This window comes from Pleuronectes platessa, chromosome 10 (genome assembly GCF_947347685.1).
Source record: "Pleuronectes platessa chromosome 10, fPlePla1.1, whole genome shotgun sequence".
Lineage (NCBI taxonomy): Eukaryota > Metazoa > Chordata > Actinopteri > Pleuronectiformes > Pleuronectidae > Pleuronectes > Pleuronectes platessa.
In genome coordinates, this window is record NC_070635.1 from 377,778 (window position 1) to 399,315 (window position 21,538).

Genomic DNA, 21,538 nt, shown 5'->3' on the forward strand with positions numbered 1-21,538 from the left:
CTAACACACACACACTCACACACTAATACACACACACACTAACACACACACACACTAACACACACACACACTAACACACACACACACTAACACACACACACTCACACACACACACACACACACACTCACACACACTGACAGGATTTGCTGACGTAGCAGAAACTGACCTCAATCTTCATTTATATCATTTATATTTATATCATTTATATTTATATAAATGATATAAATATCTGGGGGTTTACTGCATTAGCATAATGCAATCACAGACATGGAGAAGCTGGATTGACAGAAGTGTCTCACAAAAAGGATCAAATGCATGTTTGTTTATTTGTGTAAGTGTGTTTGTGTATGTGTGTCTCCACAGACTAATGATTTGTTCCAGTAGGAGTTTATGAGTTTTATTGTCATTTTGTTCCCTGTTACTCTGCTTGGGACTTGAAAGTATTCTGTGTTTAAACTAGTGAGCTTCAGATAAGTGTAGTTAGCATTGTTTATTTGTTTGTCCGTTATATTTGACTGCAGATTTCACTCATGACATGTTTTGTGAGATATGAAACAACATAGAAGTTGTTAACTTGAGCTGATATGAACACGACAACCATCTGAAGGTTCACCCTGTTATCTCCAGATACCCTAACCCTACACCCCCCAACCTTGTCTTATTTTCATAGTTCATGAACAGCAGGAGGAGACAAAAACCAAACTCCCGACACTCGGCTTTATTGTGAAGAACTCGGCCCGGAAACGTCATTGTTGTTGGCGGAAGTAGAGCTAATTGAGCTAACAGTGCTAACATGAAGGAGTGATGGCTGCCGACAACAGTGAGACGGTAAAAGACAAACTTTCTGTCCTTTCTTTCTCTGCTCGTCCCTCTCTCTTCCATCATCTCACCATAAACCAGTACACAGAAATAACCAGTTAGCGCAGGGGCTCCTGCTGTGCTAGCTTAGCTTCTGTTAGCTTCTGTTAGCTGCTGTTATTGAAAGAGCCGCTTTCAGCTGAACGCGCTAAATCATTCTGCCAGACACTGTCTGTGACCCGGGTCAGTAACCTGCGTCAGTTCAGTTACAACGGGTCAGTTGACCTGAGGGAGAGTCAGTCCTACGAAGCTCGTTCCCTTGTGATCAGGTAAATCCCCAAGAGATCGAGATCCTCTGAGGAGCTTCTGAAAGATCTGGATTCTCCTCAGAGGATGAACCTCTGTCAGCTGCTGGAGCCCAACAGAACCAACTGACCAGTAAAGTGCTCCCAGTCCCACAGACTGCAGCTGCTTCACTTACTGGACCTGGTGTCCTGGGAGTGTTAGTGGAGGAAAACATACTTTAATACTCTGATCCTTTAAGTAGCTTCATCCTGTGGGATACATATTTATTTGGGGGACAGATGGTTTCCAGATTTACCTTGTGACAGAGACAGAGTGTGTCCTCGGAGACAGAGTGTGTCCTCAGAGACAGAGTGTGTCCTCAGAGTCAGTGTGTGTCCTCAGAGACAGAGTGTGTCCTCAGAGACTGTGTGTCCTCAGAGTCAGTGTGTCCTCAGAGTCAGTGTGTGTCCTCAGAGTCAGAGTGTGTCCTCAGAGTCAGTGTGTGTCCTCGGAGACAGAGTGTGTCCTCAGAGACAGAGTGTGTCCTCAGAGACAGTGTGTGTCCTCAGAGTCAGTGTGTGTCCTCAGAGACAGAGTGTGTCCTCAGAGTCAGTGTGTGTCCTCGGAGTCAGTGTGTGTCCTCGGAGACAGTGTTTGTCCTCGGAGACAGTGTTTGTCCTCGGAGACAGTGTTTGTCCTCGGAGACAGAGTGTGTCCTCGGAGACAGTGTGTGTCCTCGGAGTCAGTGTGTGTCCTCGGAGACAGAGTGTGTCCTCGGAGTCAGTGTGTGTCCTCGGAGTCAGTGTGTGTCCTCGGAGACAGTGTTTGTCCTCGGAGACAGTGTTTGTCCTCGGAGACAGTGTGTGTCCTCGGAGACAGAGTGTGTCCTCGGAGACAGTGTTTGTCCTCAGAGTCAGTGTGTGTCCTCAGAGACAGAGTGTGTCCTCAGAGTCAGTGTGTGTCCTCAGAGACAGAGTGTGTCCTCAGAGTCAGTGTGTGTCCTCAGAGTCAGTGTGTGTCCTCAGAGTCAGTGTGTGTCCTCAGAGTCAGTGTGTGTCCTCAGAGACAGAGTGTGTCCTCAGAGTCAGTGTGTGTCCTCAGAGTCAGTGTGTGTCCTCAGAGTCAGTGTGTGTCCTCAGAGTCAGTGTGTGTCCTCAGAGTCAGTGTGTGTCCTCAGAGTCAGTGTGTGTCCTCAGAGTCAGAGTGTGTCCTCAGAGTCAGAGTGTGTCCTCAGAGTCAGTGTGTGTCCTCAGAGTCAGTGTGTGTCCTCAGAGTCAGTGTGTGTCCTCAGAGTCAGTGTTTGTCCTCAGAGACAGAGTGTGTCCTGATCTTGGGATTCTAATGTTTCTTCCTTCCACACGTCTTGTTGGTAAACATGAGATTCAGGTCTCGTTTCCACTCGTTATTATGTTATAAAGCTAAACTATGTGTATCTTTACCATAAAAACCACAAACCTGCTCAATTAAGCATTTCAAAGTTGAAAATGTAAATGTGAAGATACTTTGGATGTAAAACATTATTCCCCGGTTAGAAATGACCTGCGGGGACACAAAGAGTTAATCAGTGTTAGAATGAGCAGGGACCTGAGCTCACATGAAATCAAACATTTCAACTTTCTTTTCATTCACTTTCACGGCTCCGCCCGAGAGACAGTGTCTTCCTGTCTGTCCCCCTTCAACTCACCTGTCACGTCTCAGTTATATGATCATATCTGCGGATTTACTTGGCATATTTATTTTATTTCTTAATTTATGTATTCGTGAGTATTGATCATCAGCTGTGTTTCAGAGGACGGGTCGGAGACGTCCAGCAGCCGGAGATGTCTGTCCTGTGATTTTTAAATGTCTGAAGATGGACGGACAGGCAAGTGTCTTTAGACAGGACAGGAAGTCAGCGACAGTGTCCAAGCCTCGCACAGGAAGTTCCTTAGTGGTGAGAACACACCTGAGTCGTTCACAGGAGGTGGGAGGAGTCACGAGGGAGGAGCTGGTCGCCACGGAGAGGAACGAGTCCAGTGAGGACGAACTGGGACGACTGGACATCGACCTGGACAGGAAGTCCAGACAGCACAACCTGACGTCCAGCAACGTGCGGGCCATCCTGCATGTGAGTGACACGCACAAACACACAAGGATACACACACATTAAACACACACACACATATAAAAGCGCACACGATGAGACTTGTATGTAAAATGTGTAACGTTCTACACACAGTTGTAACTTGTGTTGTGTTCCGTGTCAGGAGGTGATTACACACGAACATGTGGTTGCCATGATGAAAACTGCCATCAGAGAAACTCAGGATCTTCCAATGTTTGTGAGTCCCCCCCCATGTTTCCTCATGACAACCTGTCTACCTGTCTGTCTCTGGACCTGTCTTTCTGACCGACTGTCTGTTTTCATCAGGAGCCTAAGATGACAAGGTCCAGACTGAAACAGGTTGTCCAGGAAGGACAGGTGAAGGCCACCTCCCATGATCCTCTCTGCTACTTTACATTCAAACTAATTTGTTTAACCACTTTCCTTCACCTGTCTGTCTGTCCACCTGTCTGTCTGTCCACCTGTCTGTCTGGTTGCAGCCGCTGAACTGGAGTCTGTCAGTTGTGAACACAGTCAAGGTGAGTTGCTGTGATGATTTCTGTCTGTCTTTCTTTCTCCTGTCTGTCTCTCTTACCACGTCTCTGTCTCTCGCTTGTCTGTCTCGCAGCCTCCCCAGTTTGTGGACATTTATCTTGAAGAAGAGGAGGATGATGATGATGAAGAGTATTGTCCTGATGATGAAGAGGAGGATGAGGACACAGCTGAGGAAGTTAGTGAACCTTTAACCTTTCACATCTACTGTAACTTACTGTAACTGTACCATGAAACTGTGTCTGTCTGTGTGTGTTCAGACCTTCCTCAGTGATGGAGACAGTTTGTCTTCACCGCTCAAGATATTTCATTCCATGCAACCAGAAGACCAGAGGACCAATGAGCTCCTACAGGTACTCTGACTTCTGACTCCTATATGTACTCTGACCTCTGACCTCTGACTCCTATAGGTACTCTGACTTCTGACTCCTATATGTACTCTGACCTCTGACCTCTGACTCCTACAGGTACTCTGACTTCTGACTCCTATATGTACTCTGACCTCTGACTCTTAAAGGTACTCTGACCTCTGACTCCTATATGTACTCTGACCTCTGACCTCTGACTCCTACAGGTACTCTGACCTCTGACTCTTACAGGTACTCTGACCTCTGACTCCTACAGGTACTCTGACCTCTGACTCTTACAGGTACTCTGACCTCTGACTCCTACAGGTACTCTGACCTCTGACTCCTACAGGTACTCTGACTTCTGACTCCTATATGTACTCTGACATCTGACTCCTACAGGTACACTGACCTCTGACCTCTGACTCCTATATGTACTCTGACTCCTACAGGTACTCTGACTTCCAACTCCTATATGTACTCTGACCTCTGACTCTTACAGGTACTCTGACCTCTGACTCCTACAGGTACTCTGACTTCCAACTCCTATATGTACTCTGACCTCTGACTCCTATATGTACTCTGACCTCAGACTCTTACAGGTACTCTGACCTCTGAGTCCTATATGTACTCTGACCTCTGACCTCTGACTCTTACAGGTACTCTGACCTCTGAGTCCTATAGGTACTCTGACCTCAGACTCTTACAGGTACTCTGACCTCTGAGTCCTATATGTACTCTGACCTCTGACCTCTGACTCTTACAGGTACTCTGACCTCTGAGTCCTATATGTACTCTGACCTCAGACTCTTACAGGTACTCTGACCTCTGAGTCCTATAGGTACTCTGACCTCTGACCTCAGACTCTTACAGGTACTCTGACCTCTGACTCTTTCCTTGTGTAGAGCTCTACAGGTCACCTGAGGCAGCAGATGATCATCTCCACCTGTCAGCAGCTCCTTTCAGCTCCTGCTGAATCCTTCATGGATAGACTTAATGCTGTGGAGGAGGAGCTTGACTCTGGCTCCTCCCTCACCTTTAACCAGGTAGCACTAACCCCCCCGCACCTTTTATCTGTTAGTTGTTTGATTCAGCCCGATTCAAACTAGGTTACATTAAGCCCCACCCACACTAACGGTCTGTGTCTCAGTCTCTGAATAGAAAGGCTGAAGGTGATGAGGAGGAGGACGGTGATGATGAAGGCTGTCTGGCGTTCCGAACACGCTCTAAAGTTCGTCTCGTCAACATTCCTCTGGGTCAGCTGGAGGCGGAGCTTCTGAGCCCTGATATCACAGCTGACATGTACGACCTGAGCGCCGCCCTGCAGGAGGAGGACCGTCACTGGACCAAGTGGCTGCAGGGTCTCATGATCCCTGACAGTGGAGGTTAGAGTCTGAGACCATCACATCTATTTAGTCTGCCTCATTGTTTGTTTTTTCAGAATACTATAATTAACATTTTCAATCATTTGTAGCTTAGGTTCAGACATGAACATGTCAATATGTCTAACGTGTTAAGTGGACAAAGTTATTAATTGTGTCACTACAGGAAGTGTTATTTTTAAAACCTTACATAATAATTAAAAACTGTTTATCAATCCCTACAATCATGAATTGGTTTTCATCTATAAATAAAAAGTGTGTCAGTGAGCGATGACTGACAGTACTGACAGAACCAGAGCTTCCTGCTGTCTACTCCAACAAACAGTAAGTGTGTCTATTGTTGTTGTTGCTTTTGCATAAATCACTAGAGGAAGCAGATGATGATGATGACCCTGAATATAACTTCCTGGACGACATGGATGAACCCGACCTGGAGGACTACAGGACAGACCGAGCTGTCCAGATCACCAGTAGGTGTCTTCATCCATTTCCTGTCTCACTCTCAGATCAGTCCTGTCGACCACATGTTAACTCTTTGGACTTGAATTCTTGAAGTGTAAGAATCACCACTAAGGGGGCGCTGTGTTCACTCTTCTTCTTCTTCTTCTTCTTCTTCTTCTTCAGAGAGGGAAGTCAACGAGCTGCTGGATGAGCTCTTCGAGACAGTGAGACCACTTCATGGTTATTTAAAGACCAGGATATAGTGCTACCGCTCAGGAGCATCGGTCACTCATGGTTTTAAAGCAACACAATTAATTTCCACCAGACACTAATCACAAAGACGTTTCTGAAACTGTTTTATATTAACTTGCAGATACAAATATATTTATGTTTAAAGTATATAAGTAAATGAACGAAAATAACATAACGTCACTTCACGTGATCTTCAGCTCCAGGAGGAGGAGGCAGGAGCTGAGGGGCAGGAGCCAGCAGAGGAAGAGGAGGCCCCGTCACAGACTGCACCTAAATTCAATATCCCTCAGGCTTTACGGTAAAACTGCAGAAACTTCTGTTCTCAAACTGAAAGACATTCCTATGTATGAACACATTCATCTATAGAAACACAATCATCAGTGCAAACCAGTGTTTCCACCAGGCAGTGTCCCCCCCACACACACACACTATTGATCATTACTATCCAGTCCAGACGTACAATCAGAGTGGGGTCCTCCCGTAGGGACGGTGCAGCAAAGACGTGCTGTTACTGTTTGGGTCGGGAGGAAAATAAATGTCCTAAGCTGCTGCGGCTTCTTCAAACAGAAACGTGAAGAAGAGTACAGCAGGGGGCGACATACTGTTTCCCTCTTGTCAGATATGTCATAATGGAACCTGTTAACACAGCACATTGTTCAGTCTTTAATCAGACTTTAGTTCACAGTCTCAGTGAGTCAGGTGAAGAATAGATGAAGAACCTTAGGAGCATCTTGAATGTTCTTTCTGCAGTTTCGAGGCCCCGTTAGCCGACCTGTTAACGGAGCGACGGCAGATGTTCAGAAAACAGAATGAAGCTCTGCAGCAGAGGAGAGCGCTGCAGGACACCACCAACCATCACCATGACACCATCAATCGGAAGGACACACCCACCCCACAACTCAACTTCACCTCACCCGTCTTAGTGCTGCCAAGCCTGGTTAGCCCCGCCTTCCATCTGGACTCCTCCCAGAAACTAAAGCTGCAGCAGCAGATACAGCAGGTACGTAATTTACCCAACCACACTGATCAACAACCCCCCCGAGCTTCTCTCCAGAGGCGCTTTCACAAAAGCATCAGATCCTCCACATTATTCAGGGGGGGGGGGGGACAAAACAGCGGCAACTTATGACCGTATACAGGCTCACTCAAGCTAAACGTCACCAGGAAACACCCGGCACAGAAACACAGACTCGCCCTCAATAAACTAGGGTTGGGGTTGGGATGAAATCCAGAGGGGAATCCCCATGCTGTGTTCTCTCATCGGATCTCCCGACTTTCTCCTGAATTGATATGAGGAGTTCAGGCACACAACGTCAGATAATCCGGAGCCTCTCACTTGGACATTCGCGTTCACACGTTCACCTCCTCTGGAGAAAGGGCAGAGAATCTCCGGAGTTCAGTGCAGGTCTGAAAGCAGCTGAAGTGAATAGATTCATCAGGCTTCATATATGTACAGCTGGATTTCATCTGCGTCAGTGTTAATTTTGGCAGCTATTTTTGATTTAGTCTTAGTCTTAGTCTTTTGACGAAAATGCATATTAGTTTTAGTCCCATTTAGTCATTTTTATCCTTCTTAGTTTTAGTCTAGTTTTAGTCGACAAAAACGAATTACATTTTAGTCTAGTTTTAGTCACATTTAGTAGCCACATTAACTCTTTTTCTTCCCTGATCAGGCCCAGGGACCCTGTGTTGTGTCTAAAACTGCATAATAGTATAGCTTGCTATAGATTAGATATCCCTACCAGCATAAGTCTATAGCAGGGGTCGGCAACCTTTACTTACTTATTTTGCCCCCTCTTCCCCCAAATAAAATGTGTCTGGAGCCGTAAAACATATTTGATAACAAAGCTAATAAAGTTTAATATAAAGTTATACTATACTAAACTATAGTTTGTTGCATTTACGAAATTATAGAACGACAATAAAGAAAACTCTTGACATTTTATTGCTGTTTGTACCTGTTACAACAAAGGAAAACACCGAACACTTATGAAGAGAAGAAAATACACAGGCAAGTGTCGGCCTACTTTGAAATAAATTAAATACAGAACTTTGTAGGGTTATTTGAGTCCTCCCAATATTTGTGGGAAATGTATGAAATAAGAGGAACCCTATTTTGAAATAAATAAAAACATATAGCTGCAGCCTAATAGCTTAAAAATATATATTTATTTTTAAATGTAAAAACAAAAAGTGAAAGCAGGTCAGACTGGAGGCGAACACAGAAACTGAAGCTCAGTACAAACCACCTGCAGCTTCTGCTCTGATCAAGAAGCTGCTGCGCTGATTTCTGATCAGCTGAGACCAGAGAAACTCTGTGTTTTCACTGTTTCAATAGTTAAGAAGCAGCCGGGTCACGTGAACGAGCTCTGATCTTGTGTCTCTGAGCGAGTGAGCGGGCGGGGGGCGGAGCCTCGGGACCGGTGCGCTATCTGGGGCGCACACACACACACACAGACACAAACACACACAGACACACTCACTCGCCCGCTCCTGATACTTCATGACGGTCTGACACGATGATGTTTAAAAAACCTATTGTGACTTAGTCAACCACCAACATTTTCGTCTCATCTCGTCTCGTCAACGAAAGTTAAAATAGATTTAGTCACAGTTTTTATTTTCAAAGATCCGTTTTCGTTACGTCTTCGTCTCGTCTTCATCATGGGAAAAGGGTCGTTAACGAATAGTTTTCGTCAACGAAATTAACACTGATCTGCGTCACAGTGGACGTGTACGAGGGGCTTTCTGATGATGTGGCCTAAAGGCAGCTGAAGGTGAAGAGCATCGGTCCTGGAACAGAACCCTGTGGAGCTCCATGACTAGCCTGTGTATGCATGAAGGAGTCATTGTTAACATATCTATATGATAAATATGATTTAAACTAGTCTAATGTTCCTCTGGTCCTGACATGTGGTTCCAGTCTCTGTAACAGAATCTTATGATCTCTGGTGTCAGAGGCTGCACTAAGATCCATGAGGACCAGGACAGACACAGGTCCATCCTCTGAGGACATGAGAAGCTCGTTCATCACTGTTACAGCTGTTTCTGTGATGATTCTAAATCCTGACTGAATGTTTGTCACAGCACATCCAGCTGCTGACTCAAGTTCAGCTGCTGAGTCATCACGTGGACGCACTGAAACACGAAGCCTGCATCACCAAACGTTACCTGGTGAGTCCACCTCACCATTCACCTGAGCTGATGTCTGAAATACTCAAAATGAGCCACAATGAGTCAACTTTGACTGAAATTGTTATTAATAATTATAAGACATATAAGAAAAACAGGTCAGACGATAACACATTGATAAATACAGTAAAATATGTTCTTCAGAATCAATTATACAATCTGTAACTGAACTAAAGATCATTTCAGTTGTGTGTGTTTGTTTATGTGTTTTCAGTGCATTTCACATACTTTAGCATGAAGGTAAAACCAGAACTTTAATCCAGATAGAATGAAAACTGAAGGACAGAGGAACGGACAGAGTTAAACCGGAAGTTGCGTCTATAAACGAAAATCTTACAAATCATACATTTTAGTTAGTACTGCTGTAAAAAAATGCCCCCCCCCCCCCCCCGTCAAAAGCATAGCCACAATCCTCTCCTTCTCCAGAACGAGTTGCAGCAGTTTGCCAGACGTCAGGAGGAGCTTTTTCTCCCCAGCAGTTTCAGAGTGTGTAACCTCCAGGGGGCGCTGGCTCTCCTGCAGGAGGTTGAGGAGAGAGCGGCGCATCGTCCGGCGGCTGCAGATCCTTCTGCATCCAGACGGTGGCTCCCGAGGATGACGCCTGCTACCAACAGTGAGGAGGAGAACCAAGTGTTTGTGTTGTCAGAGAAATGACCCGTCAGTGTCTCAGCTTCTCTTTCTGTTTCCAGGTCACGCTTTCCCTCTGCTGCCCCCCCACACCGCCTGGCTCTTCGCCACACGACCGGTCTTTCTCTACCCAGAACTACTTCCTGTGTGCTGCCTGGACCCTGCCCTGCACAACCAACACCAGAGGAGCATTTACACTGCAGGAGAAGACGGGTACATCAACACGACTACACAGCAAGCACACAACACTGAGAGTCTGATGCTCACACACTATCATGTCTCCCATGATGCATCTGTGCAGGCTCATCGTTCTGGGTTTGAAGCACTTCGAGGGGGCGGTTGACTCGGATCAGCTGATCAGCTCCTACCTGCTGTGTAAGAATCGATGGAGTTTAAAGAAACGCATCAAAGAGATGAGCGGAGCCAGAGGACCAGCAGACAACGTTATCAAGGTGACATCACTGTGACATCATCTCGCTGTGAAAGGATGTAGCATCACTGACATCACTACACACGGTCTTAAAGCAGCTGTGAGGTGTGACGTTGAAGTTTGTCTTGTGTTCTCAGTTGTTCATGACTCATCATGTGGTTCCACCGCTGCCAAGCGTCTGCTGCAGAGTCCAAACAGGAGACCAGCGCCCCCCAGTGGACAGACACACCTCCAACATGCCCAGCTGGCTCAAGGTTTGTTAGACTCATCACTACCAAATATAAAATGTGAATTAACTTCCTGGTCACGTTCTGATGTTCTGACCTTCTGACCTTCTGATGTTCTCACCTGTAGAACAGTCAACAGATCATCCAGAAGACCCGCATGGGCGACAGCTCTTACCCCCCCTCCCTGCCACCGACCTGTACACTCAGGCTCCACCCACATTACCTCAGCAAGACATCCCGCCCCCATCCCCCCCGCCACACACGCCTCTTCAACCTGGCCCACAATGCTTTTCTGCTGCCACTCGCTAAAGCCCCGGCAGACAGACAGGCGGAGGGACAGGCAGACAGACAGGTAGTTGTGCAGCCAATCAGCTACCTGTCTCTCTCTCCTCCAGGTATCACGTTACTCTCCGACTCACCTGTTTCAGGAGCCCTTCTATTGGCTCCGCCTCCTGTCTGTGGGGCCGCCCCATTGGCTGCTGTTCATCCAGTCCCCTCTCACCCGGTCCGTGAGGAGCAGTCCTGTCTTCCTATTGGCCAGAGCACACAGCAGAGTACTACCCCCCTTGTTCTACCCCTCCCCTCACTGTCCACTTCAAATCCCATCATCCCTTGCTCAGCTGCCCCCGTAAAGCCTTGCTGCCACCTCCTGGAGATGGTGATGACGGAGCCAGCTCCGCCCACCACCTCCTGCCAAAATGCATCTGGGCAACATCACCACAGACAAATCAGAGAGGGGCTGGCAGAGGTGAAGCAGAACTCTACTAACCCACGCCCCCCAGGAGAGGAGGAGGGTCAGGTGGAGGAGGAGGAGGAGGATTTGATAATGGTGGGAGTGGTCAGTTTGAGTGGAGAAGAGAAGGCTGGTGGAGAGGAGGAAGAGGGACAAAGAGGAGGAGGAGGAGAGGAAACAGGTAGTGGAGGTGGGGAGGAGGAGAGACAGGAGGGAGAGGAGGGACAGCGGGAGGACGGGGGAGCAGAGAGGGACCAGGAGGAGGGAGAAAAGGAAAAGGATGAAGATCAGGACCAACAAGGTGATGAGGAGGAGGAGGAGGAGGAGGAAGAGGAAGAGGAAGAGGAGGAGGACTTTGATGACCTCACACAGGATGAAGACGAGGAGGAAGTTATGTCATCAGCGTCGGAGGAGTCGGTGCTGTCTGTTCCAGAGTTGCAGGTAAACAGAGCAGGGTGCATGATGGGAGTTCGCCTCTAATGTGAAGGTTCTATTTCCTGTTCCTTCAGCTGACTGACTGAATGTATGACTGACTGACTGACTGTCTGTTTGTATGACTGACTGTCTGTCTTTCTATATGACTGACTGACTGACTGTATGACTGACTGTCTGTCTTTCTATATGACTAACTGACTGACTGACTGTATGACTGACTGACTGACTTATTGACTGACTGTCTGTCTTTCTATATGACTAACTGACTGACTGACTACCCCCCCCATCAAATACAAGCCCTCTTATGTCCCATAATGCATTGGAACAGCCCGACCTGTCGTATCAAATTTGAGAAGATAAAGTTTATTCCTCCATTTAATGATGTATTAATACTAAGTATGAAATATATATTTAAAATAAACAGCTGACGTGGTTGTTGTCGTTGTTGTCGTCATCCTGATGTCATTGTACAGTGAGGTCATGGTTAGTGAAGGATTTAGGACACATGACCCCTCTGACCTCTGACCTTTCAGGAGACCATGAAGCAGCTGACCTGGCTGGCGGCGGAGCGGCGTCTCTGTGCTGACGGAGACTCGGAGGAGGATCATTCGCCGACATCGGCCGGCTCTCAGGAAGAGGAGGAGGAAGAAGAGGAAGAGGAGGAGGGGCCTAAAGGGGAGGAGTCCGAAGAGGGGAGGAGTGGTACGGTGGGAGGAGATGAGGAGATGCCATCCGGTGAAGGGACGCCCAGAGGAGGAGGAAGGTGTCCTGGAAGAGGTCGAGGTCAGAAGTCATTCTGTTGAGCTGTCTCTGGATGTCCAGCTGGTGTTTGTCCTCAGCTGTCTGTCTCTGCAGGTCGCACCCGGCCTCTCGGCAGCCTGAGGAGTCGGCGTCCGGAGCGTCGCAGTAAAGACTCCGCGAAGCTGCTGCTGCTGGTTGATGAACACATCCTGGATAACGACCCGCAGCGGGAGAGCAAAGACCTGGCGTTCGCCCAGGGCTACCTGACCCGGGTGAGAAGACGACTCCACCGGCGGCGACGTGGACGCTCTGAGCCGCGCTAACCTCGGTCTCTGTGTTGGCAGGTGCGTGAGGCGCTGCAGGACGTACCTGCACAGGTGGAGGAGTTTGTGTCACTGCTAAACAAGTTTGAGCAGGTGGGAGACGGACAGGAAGTGGTGCTGCTGTTCAGAAGACTGCAGTGCATCCTGGGAGATCGGATAGACCTCCTCCGAGACTTCGCCGCATTCCTGCAACCCGAGCAGGCGCTGCAGTGTGGCCTGGTGAGCACAGGGGGCGCCACCTGTTGTGTCTGATCAGATGTGTCTTCTCTGGGGTATTGATCACGTGTGTCTCTGCAGTGGGAGGAGCAGCAGGCGTTTGATCGCAGCCGGCGTTTCCTGCGACAGCTAGAAATTAGTTTTGGAGAAAATCCATCACATTATCAGAAAATCATCAAAGCTCTTCAGACGAGTCCCGAGCTGAGTCCAGACGGCATCCACGAGGTAATCCACCACTCCGTCTGGATATTGATCTGATTGATCTGATATCATTGATCAGCCGCTTGTTTTCTTTATTGAGGTAAAATCACCTGTTCTCTTGGTTCTCAGCTGAAAGCTCAGATGGTCACTCTCCTCAAAGGCCACACCCATCTGCAAGCAGAATTCTGGGTCTTTTTTGATGACCTTCGCCCCCCCCCTGCCTGTCCCGGACAGTTCGAAGAAGCTCATTGGCCAGAAGAGGGAGGGTGTGGTTTAGACAGTGGAGATGCCGTTGTCCTAGTGTCAGGAGGCGGAGCCAGTAGCGGCTTTGAGGAAGTGACACTGCCAGAGCTTGAAGAGGAAGAGGAGGGGCCTAAAATCCAACCAGCAACGAGCCGACGCCAGAGGAGGAAGATGGCTGCCCACAAAAACTACAAGGTCAATAAAGCTTTCATTCATTGGTCTCACACAGTCACTCTGTTCTGACCCCCTGTATGTTTCCAGGCCTGTGATTGGCTGGATAAAGACTGGCCCTGTCACAACACAAAGATCCGCAGTCACACGAGGAAAGGGTGCTCTGGTTGTCATGGCAACAAGGTCTGTCCTCCATTGTCATCATGGTCCTGTTCTATGAAGTTGATTCAACAGATCCAGGATCTGTTTATCCAGCTGAGCTTAACAATCTAGTTAGCTACCCAAGTGGTCACATGACTCTGGGTATCCACTCGTTAACTCAGGTTTTCATACTGTACAGTGCAGATAAAAGGGGCGGGGTTTCCTGCATTTGACCAATCGCAGAGCTGAGGATCAAACTGTTGAACAATAACAATCTGAGGAAAACAAACATCCAGAATAAAAGACACAGTTCCAGCTGCTGAAGGAAGGAAGAACAGCTGGTAAAACATCTGGGATTGTTTTGATAGTCAAGCTGTTCATGAACCAGAGCAGATCTGAGTTTAGTCTCATCTGTTTCCATCACATGTCATTTGTGTTGTCATTGTGTTGTCATTGTGTTGTCAGCATGAGTTTCCATGACAGACTCAACTCACCAGCTTATTGTCCCTCCAGACCTCAGGGGGCGTGTCCAGAGCCATGAAGAGTCTGGACCCTCTTTACTCTGACATCACCTCTGTCCACAACCAATCAGGTGACAAATATCTGGAGCAGTCTGTGGAAGACAGTCCACCTCAAGGTCACACAAACACACTCCTGTACACACACCTGTACACACACCTGTACACACTCAGGTGGGTTGTCATTAACAAAACCAGTCTGTGTGTGTCTGTATATAATCAGATCGGAGCAGTGCATCATGGGAAGGCTCATTCCGTCTGACTGATGAGAAGGAGGAGGAGGAGCTGGATGATGAGGAGGAGGACGATGAAGATGAGAAGAAGAACAAAGAGCGGTGTCCTGCAGTGACGAGGAGCAGAAGAGAGGAGGCGCTACGTCCCTCGTCCACTTCTCCCTCTGTCACCTCCTCAACCATAACTTCTTCTGTGTCCTCCTCCATCTTCACTTCTACATCAGTTACCTCCTCGTCTCCTTCTGTCTGCACCTCCTCCATCTCCTCCTCTTCCTCCATCATCTCCTCCTCCATCACCTCCTCTTCTGCCACCTCTCCCTCCTCTGCTCCTCCTGATCTCCCCGTCTGTGCAAAGAACATTTCTCTGACTGCAAGTGGAGAGAAAGTCATTCTGTGGACCAGGTACTGACCCCCCCTCCTCTTCCTCCTTCGTCTCTCCATCAGGAGGAGGAGCAGTGTTTAAACTTCTTGTTGTTTCTCAGAGAGGCGGACCGAGTCATCCTGACCACGTGTCAGCAGGAAGGAGCCAATCAGAACACCTTCCAGTCCATCTCTACTCTGCTCGGCAACAAGACTCCCAGTGAGGTGATTGACGGCTCCTTCTCTCTGCTGTGATTGGTTGGTGTGAGGTTTGAAACAGGCGTCAGTAACCGTCCCACGTTTCTCCAGGTGTCTCGAAGGTTTCGTGATTTGATGCATTTGTTTCGGACGGCGGCTCGTCAGACCAGCTCTGAGGACGAGGCTCCGCCCAATGAGACGGCAGCAAATGAGGACTGATTTCAACCAACCAGAAGAGACACAGCAGCCAAACTGCTCCATTTGTATGTGAAGAACTTTTATTGTGAAAAGTTCAGTTGTGTTTAACGACCCTGTAAAATGTGTAAATATCAAACCTCAAGATTATTTAATGTATGTTTTTACAATAAAACTGTTTTCTCAGAATCAGGATCAGACCTCACAGACCCCCTCAGACCACAAACGTGTGTGAACACTCATTGTCTCTTTAAACAGAATCAGGAAGTGATGTGTGTTATTCTTTTATTGTGAAACTTGAAAAACATCTTTAAGGATCATAAAAGATTTCAGAAGAGTCCAAACAAACATCAGGTAGGTGTGGCTATACATGAAGAAGGCGGGGTTTAGAAACAAATGTTTTTGTTTCCGATTATAAAAAAAATCAAGTTTGAAAAAACAAAACAGGAAAGTTGTCGATCATCCCCAGAACCTCTGCCTGCCGGAGGGCGGAGCCAGCGTCTCGGGAGGAGGCAGGACGCTGAAGATGGAACCGGCCGCCTCCACCATGAAGATGAAGTAGATGTTGGCGACCATCATGGCAAGACTCGGCAGGAAAGAGAGGCCGAAACCAAAACCTCGAACGCTGCTGCCACACGCCGCAGACACCCAGTAAATCAGCCTGAGACAAACAAACACACATGAGTTGACCGGGTTAGATCCGCCTGAGACTCAAATCAAACGCTCCTCTGAATGTTTAAAAACAGGTCACATGACTCACCGTCCAAAGACGAAAACGAGCGTCAGCAGGGGGACGAGCTTCAGCTGCTCTTGGCTCAGGTACATTGCCATGACGACCAGCTGCAGGAAGTAGATCAGGAACAAGGAGGTGGAGTCAGAGACGAAGCGCTGGTGGACAGTGACATCATGAAGCTCCGCCTCCTTCATCTCATCATCAAACAGTGGCCGCGTCACGCCCGAGCGGAGCCGAGTGACGCCCAGGACCAGCCAACCTGAGACGGACGGGTGAGAGACGGACGGGTGAGAGAGGGACGGGTGAGAGACGGACGGGTGAGAGAGGGACGGGTGAGAGGGACGGGTGAGAGAGGGACGGGTGAGAGACGGACGGGTGAGAGGGACGGGTGAGAGACGGACGGGTGAGAGACGGACGGGTGAGAGAGGGACGGGTGAGAGGGACGGGTGAGAGACGGACGGGTGAGAGGGACGGGTGAGAGACGGACGGGTGAGAGACGGACGGGTGAGAGGGACGGGTGAGAGACGGACGGGTGAGAGACGGACGGGTGAGAGAGGGACGGGTGAGAGAGGGACAGGGTGAGAGAGGGACGGGTGAGAGAGGGACGGGTGAGAGAGGGACAGGGTGAGAGACGGACGGGTGAGAGAGGGACGGGTGAGAGAGGGACAGGGTGAGAGACGGACGGGTGAGAGACGGAAGGTACGGAGACACCCACTGACAGAAGATGTCCGTGGACTCACCGAGGACGATGGGCGTGGCGGCAAACACGGAGCAGCGAAGTGTGTAGATGAGTCTCAAGGGGGCGCCATCCAGCAAGGGCGCGTCAAACGGAAGGAACACAAATCCCCCCCACACCAGGAAGGGGAAAAAGAGCGCTGAGATCACCAAGGATACGCCCACCTTCAGGATGTCTCTACTGGGACAGCCCCGCCCACCTGAGAGACAGACAAGTTAAAGGTAAAGGGGAGAGGAGGTGAGACAGGCGAGGAAACGTTTTACTTACATCTGGAAGGGGACGTGTCTTTGGTCCACTCGTACTGGCAGCCATGTTGGTTGTAGTCCTGGGACACTCCTCTGGGACCCAGGAAGGGACTCCTCTCTGACTCCATTTCCCAGAATGCCTCACTCTTTCTGGGTGAGGACAGCGAAGGGAGGACGGTCACTGCAGGACTAAACACCTGAGCAGCTTTTTCTGGAAGATGATTCTCTCTAGGCTCCACCTTCTTGTCCAGGTCTGTCGTCAACTCCTCCCACTCTCCCACTGATCCCACCCCCTCCCCACTACCCCCATCTGCCATCAACACTCTCTCACTTTCTGTCCAACTCGTCTCCTCGCTCGACCTCACACTCCTCCTGTCCCCTTTACCTGTCTGTCCTTCACCCATCTTACCACCCGTCTGTCCCGCTATCTGTCTGTCCCCAGGCCACTGCAGCGTGCTGGACTCCGTCATTGATGTCGCCACCGGGTCCTCTCCCTCAGTGTGTCTTCTCATCGTCTGTCTTCTGTCCTTTTTCCTGTTTGGACAGTTCATCGATGCAAATATGTTTTTACTTTTTGGATTAGATTTATTGATATTAATTGATCACGTTTGTTTATCTACACCTGCAGAGCTCTGGCCTGAACTGTTAAGGTTATCAGGTTAACGACAGGTTTTAATTCAGATTTTTTTCTAGAAGTGTCCTCCACACATGCAGCTCCTCTGGAGGAGACACTGAGGATCTGCAGAGTCCATCTGAAGATCAACTGGGAGGGTTGCTAATGTTGCTCAGGTTAAATAATTAGCTAGAACACTCTGTAAAAAGATCGGATCATAAAACAATCACCAAATCTCAAAGCGTTGAAACAAACAGGAAATGTTAAGAATTGTATCAATTGAAGCTCAGAAGAGCTGAAGAGCTGAAGAGCTGAGGAGCTGAGGAGCTGAGGAGCTGAGGAGCTGAGGAGCTGAAGAGCTGAAGAGCTGAGGAGCTGAAGAGCTGAGGAGCTGAGGAGCTGAAGAGCTGAGGAGCTGAAGAGCTGAGCAGCTGAAGAGCTGAGGAGCTGAAGAGCTGAGGAGCTGAGGAGCTGAGGAGCTGAGGAGCTGAAGAGCTGAGGAGCTGAGGAGCTGAGGAGCTGAAGAGCTGAGGAGCTGAGGAGCTGAGGAGCTGAAGAGCTGAAGAGCTGAGGAGCTGAGGAGCTGAGGAGCTGAAGAGCTGAGGAGCTGAGGAGCTGAGCAGCTGAAGAGCTGAAGAGCTGAAGAGCTGAGGAGCTGAGGAGCTGAAGAGCTGAGGAGCTGAGGAGCTGAGGAGCTGGAGAGCTGAGGAGCTGAAGAGCTGAAGAGCTGAGGAGCTGAAGAGCTGAAGAGCTGAAGAGCTGAGGAGCTGAGGAGCTGAAGAGCTGAGGAGCTGGTGACCAACAGCTTCTCACTTTGTGCTTCTTCTTCTCTGGAAGTTTCCTGAACCTCAAAGTTCTGATCCAAACAAACCAACAAGTGACTCGACACTAATCAGAGGCTTCGTGCAGTATTTCTCTTTCTCTCACAGAAAGTATTTTACAGTATTTGTAAACTACAAAACTACAAAATACTTTAGTATTTTGGTACAAAATATGAATACTTTTTCATCAAACCTATCAAGTTGAAATTGCAGTATACAGTTTGATCCTCAGCTCTGCTGTCAGTCAAACTGTCCATGGCTGTGATTGGTCATGTTAGCTTCGTGTCACTGGTGCTAAGTGCAGACAGATAACTGATCCTGGATCTGTTGAACTCACTTTATAGTACAAGCCCCTGCTCACGTGACTGAAGGTCCGTCTGGCTACATATGACGTCAGTGACCCTAACATCGCGGCCATGACGTGATCAGATAAAACATGAACAACAACAATCGAACCAACCCGGTCTCGAACCGAGTATTACGTCATTATCAATGACCACGCGTGTGTAAATGATCAGAAATCACTTCACCAAAAATCGAACTCAATGGAAAATGACCATTAGCTCGGTGCTAACAAGCTAACATGCTAACAGAGGTGGAATGAGACTGAACTGGGTTCAAACTGATCGACAGGTCAAAGGTCACACACACTGACCGAGGATATGATCTTCCTCCTTTCCTCCTTCTTCTCCTTCTTCTCCTTCTCCTTCTTCTTCTTCTTCTTCTTCTTCTTCTTCTTCTTCAACTTCTTCTTCTTCTCCTGTTGTTTTTGTTGTCACACAGTCCGGAAGTGAAGCTCAGGTGTGGTCGCGGCAGGTGAGTTAAAGGGAAAGTTCTCTTAAAGCTGAGGTCACCATTTGTTTAGTTCACAAGCCCTGAACTAAACGAAGTGTCGGGACTCGAACATATGAATACCTCAAACCTCCGGTCTGTCGATAACGAACATATGAATGGATTCACAAAGTGAAACGCTTTTACTTTGAAATGGCTACAGGAAAGATATATTTATGTTTATGACAACTTCATCAGATAATCTGAGAAAATTTTCTTTACCTGAATTTGTATGTTTAAATTATTAATTTATATCACTGACAGGAATGAAATGAAAAAGGAATGGGTTGAAATATCGTGTTAATGCAGAATGGAAAGGACTGGACCACAGTCGTTCAGAGGGAGAAGAGTTCTGATCATAAATCACTTGGTTTCTTCCAGTTTGTGTCATAGATTAGCACATGGAGCCCCCTATAGGCGTGTTGGTGGTATTGTATCTGTTGCAGGTCTCATAGTGAAAGAGGAAGGTGGACATGGTTTAACTTTAGAGCTTCTCTCCAGTAGCTGCTTCAGAAGTTGTTCAGTTACCAGGCACATGACGTGTGAGGGGGAAAGTATTATTTTAAGAATCTCTGTTTCTGTTGATCACTTGAAATGTGTGAGTCGATGGACCAGGGACCTTATAAACATGGAACTCATTAAATAATGGACACGTCTGGAGCTTCCCTCTTCTGGTAGAATCATTGATTTATGGCTTTAAAATAAGGCATATAGTAGAATATAGAGCTGGTTTGAATAATACACCAGGGACATTCTGAATTTGTGGATTAAAACACTAACTGATAACTGGAACTGCTGCAGGAATTTTGTCAATGTCATTGTATTAGTGTAGCCCATATTCACAAATCACAGTTTGACTCAACAAGAGTCAAATATAATCTTAGTGATCAATGAGTAAAGCTCAGTCCCATGTGAGGATCCTCTCCCCGGACACACACAGGTGCTGATGGAACTGAACACATCAACACAACAACAGGATTCACTACATGACAAGAACCAGATTGTAGATTCATGTTTAAAGTGTTTCACTTCCGATGGAGATGAAGGAACAGATGAACTGAGGAGTTCCTGACGGTAGAAGATGTGAGGAGAAATGTTGTGTATCCAGAAGTCGGGTTGTGATCATAGTCCTCGATCAGCTGACACCATCAGGATCTGGATCCACCATCAGGATCTGGATCCATCAATATGATCACGATGTGGTCCTGGATCTTCAAACGATAGAGCGGTATCAGAATGTAACAGTGATACAGAAGAGGACTGTGGAAGGACTCACAGGACCAGTACTCCAGTACTTCACATTTCTACATGTTAACTGGAAAAACACTATACAAGTATTGTGTAAAATTCTTAAACAAAGTGAAACTGAATGGTGAACTGGTAAAGTGTGGAGAGGAGCATTAAGTCAGCTGATCTTCAGGGGGGTCGAAGCCACGGTGTCAGTGTTTCTGTGATGGATCAGAAAACCTTCTCTGAATGTGAAGGATTTGAACCTTCGACGCATCAGATCTTCTATTCAGGAAGTTTGATTGTGCGTTCATGGCAGCTGCTTCATTTAGTGGAGGGAGTGGCCAAGTTGTCTATTTTTACAAAAACAGTGAGTTCCTCTTTGTTGTGTTAGTGAAACGTGAAAGAATTGAATGTGGTCTTATGAAAATATCATTTGTTCAGTGAGTTTTAACTTATTTAGAATGAAAGCATGGATTTACATATTCTTTAATTAAATAATATGAAATAAAGTTTTTGTTTAAAAATATAAAAATCGGTCTGTGTCTGTCTGTCTCTAGGGTTAGGGTAGGATACTACAGATAGTACTACATATAGTAATACACACCGTTCTACTCAGAGTAGTACACACAGTAATAGATCCTCAGGGCTAGGCACAGTAGCCCACTACATACAGATTAAAGCAGTATTTAAATTACACAGTATTTGTTTAACGCAGTATTTGTGTACCATATGTTGTCTGGTGTTTCTGTGTGTTTCCGCTCAGAAACTCGCGGGTTCGCTTTATATAAACACCAGCGTCCAGCAGCCATCCGCGGGGCGGGCGGTGCCCCTTGTCTCCGGTGTCATGTGACCACCTGCGGCTCTCTGATTGGTTGTAAAGCTCAGTGTGTGCATTGACACGTTGTCATAGAGACTGACTCCACCCAACATCCGGAACGTCCGCGCGCCGGTGTCGTAAACAAGCCCTCCCAACGCCCTCCCTGACAGATGCTTGTGGGCGGGGT

The 21,538-nt window shown here is 47.7% G+C and overlaps 2 protein-coding genes across 5 annotated transcripts; one reads left to right on the forward strand and one right to left on the reverse strand.

The window, feature by feature from the left end:
• Nucleotides 1–734: 734 nt before the first annotated feature.
• On the forward strand, nt 735–15,517 carry gon4lb (gon-4 like b). 4 transcript variants are annotated; one of them, XM_053431564.1, is made up of 29 exons: nt 735–829; nt 2,874–3,191; nt 3,331–3,405; nt 3,495–3,545; nt 3,668–3,706; nt 3,796–3,897; nt 3,980–4,072; nt 4,972–5,112; nt 5,217–5,451; nt 5,817–5,918; nt 6,073–6,113; nt 6,339–6,439; nt 6,892–7,141; nt 9,229–9,315; nt 9,760–9,946; nt 10,023–10,173; nt 10,262–10,412; nt 10,528–10,644; nt 10,745–11,791; nt 12,319–12,568; nt 12,641–12,798; nt 12,871–13,068; nt 13,147–13,290; nt 13,396–13,704; nt 13,771–13,863; nt 14,335–14,458; nt 14,563–14,974; nt 15,055–15,157; nt 15,242–15,517. In XM_053431564.1, the coding sequence occupies exons 1-29, from the start codon at nt 806–808 to the stop codon at nt 15,347–15,349; spliced, it is 5,211 nt and encodes a 1,736-aa protein (XP_053287539.1). In that variant the 5' UTR covers nt 735–805; the 3' UTR covers nt 15,350–15,517. The 4 variants fall into 4 exon arrangements, with proteins under 4 accessions (XP_053287539.1, XP_053287540.1, XP_053287542.1 ...); XM_053431565.1 differs by having other exon boundaries at nt 14,335–14,413; XM_053431566.1 differs by having other exon boundaries at nt 765–829; nt 2,863–3,191.
• A 76-nt stretch (nt 15,518–15,593) lies between these two features.
• On the reverse strand, nt 15,594–19,421 carry tmem79b (transmembrane protein 79b). Its single transcript, XM_053431569.1, has 5 exons — nt 19,129–19,421; nt 17,062–17,573; nt 16,799–16,993; nt 16,086–16,317; nt 15,594–15,986 (listed from the first exon to the last, which is right to left on the reverse strand). The coding sequence occupies exons 2-5, from the start codon at nt 17,549–17,551 to the stop codon at nt 15,785–15,787; spliced, it is 1,119 nt and encodes a 372-aa protein (XP_053287544.1). The 5' UTR covers nt 17,552–17,573; nt 19,129–19,421; the 3' UTR covers nt 15,594–15,784.
• Between the last annotated feature and the right edge of the window lie 2,117 nt (nt 19,422–21,538).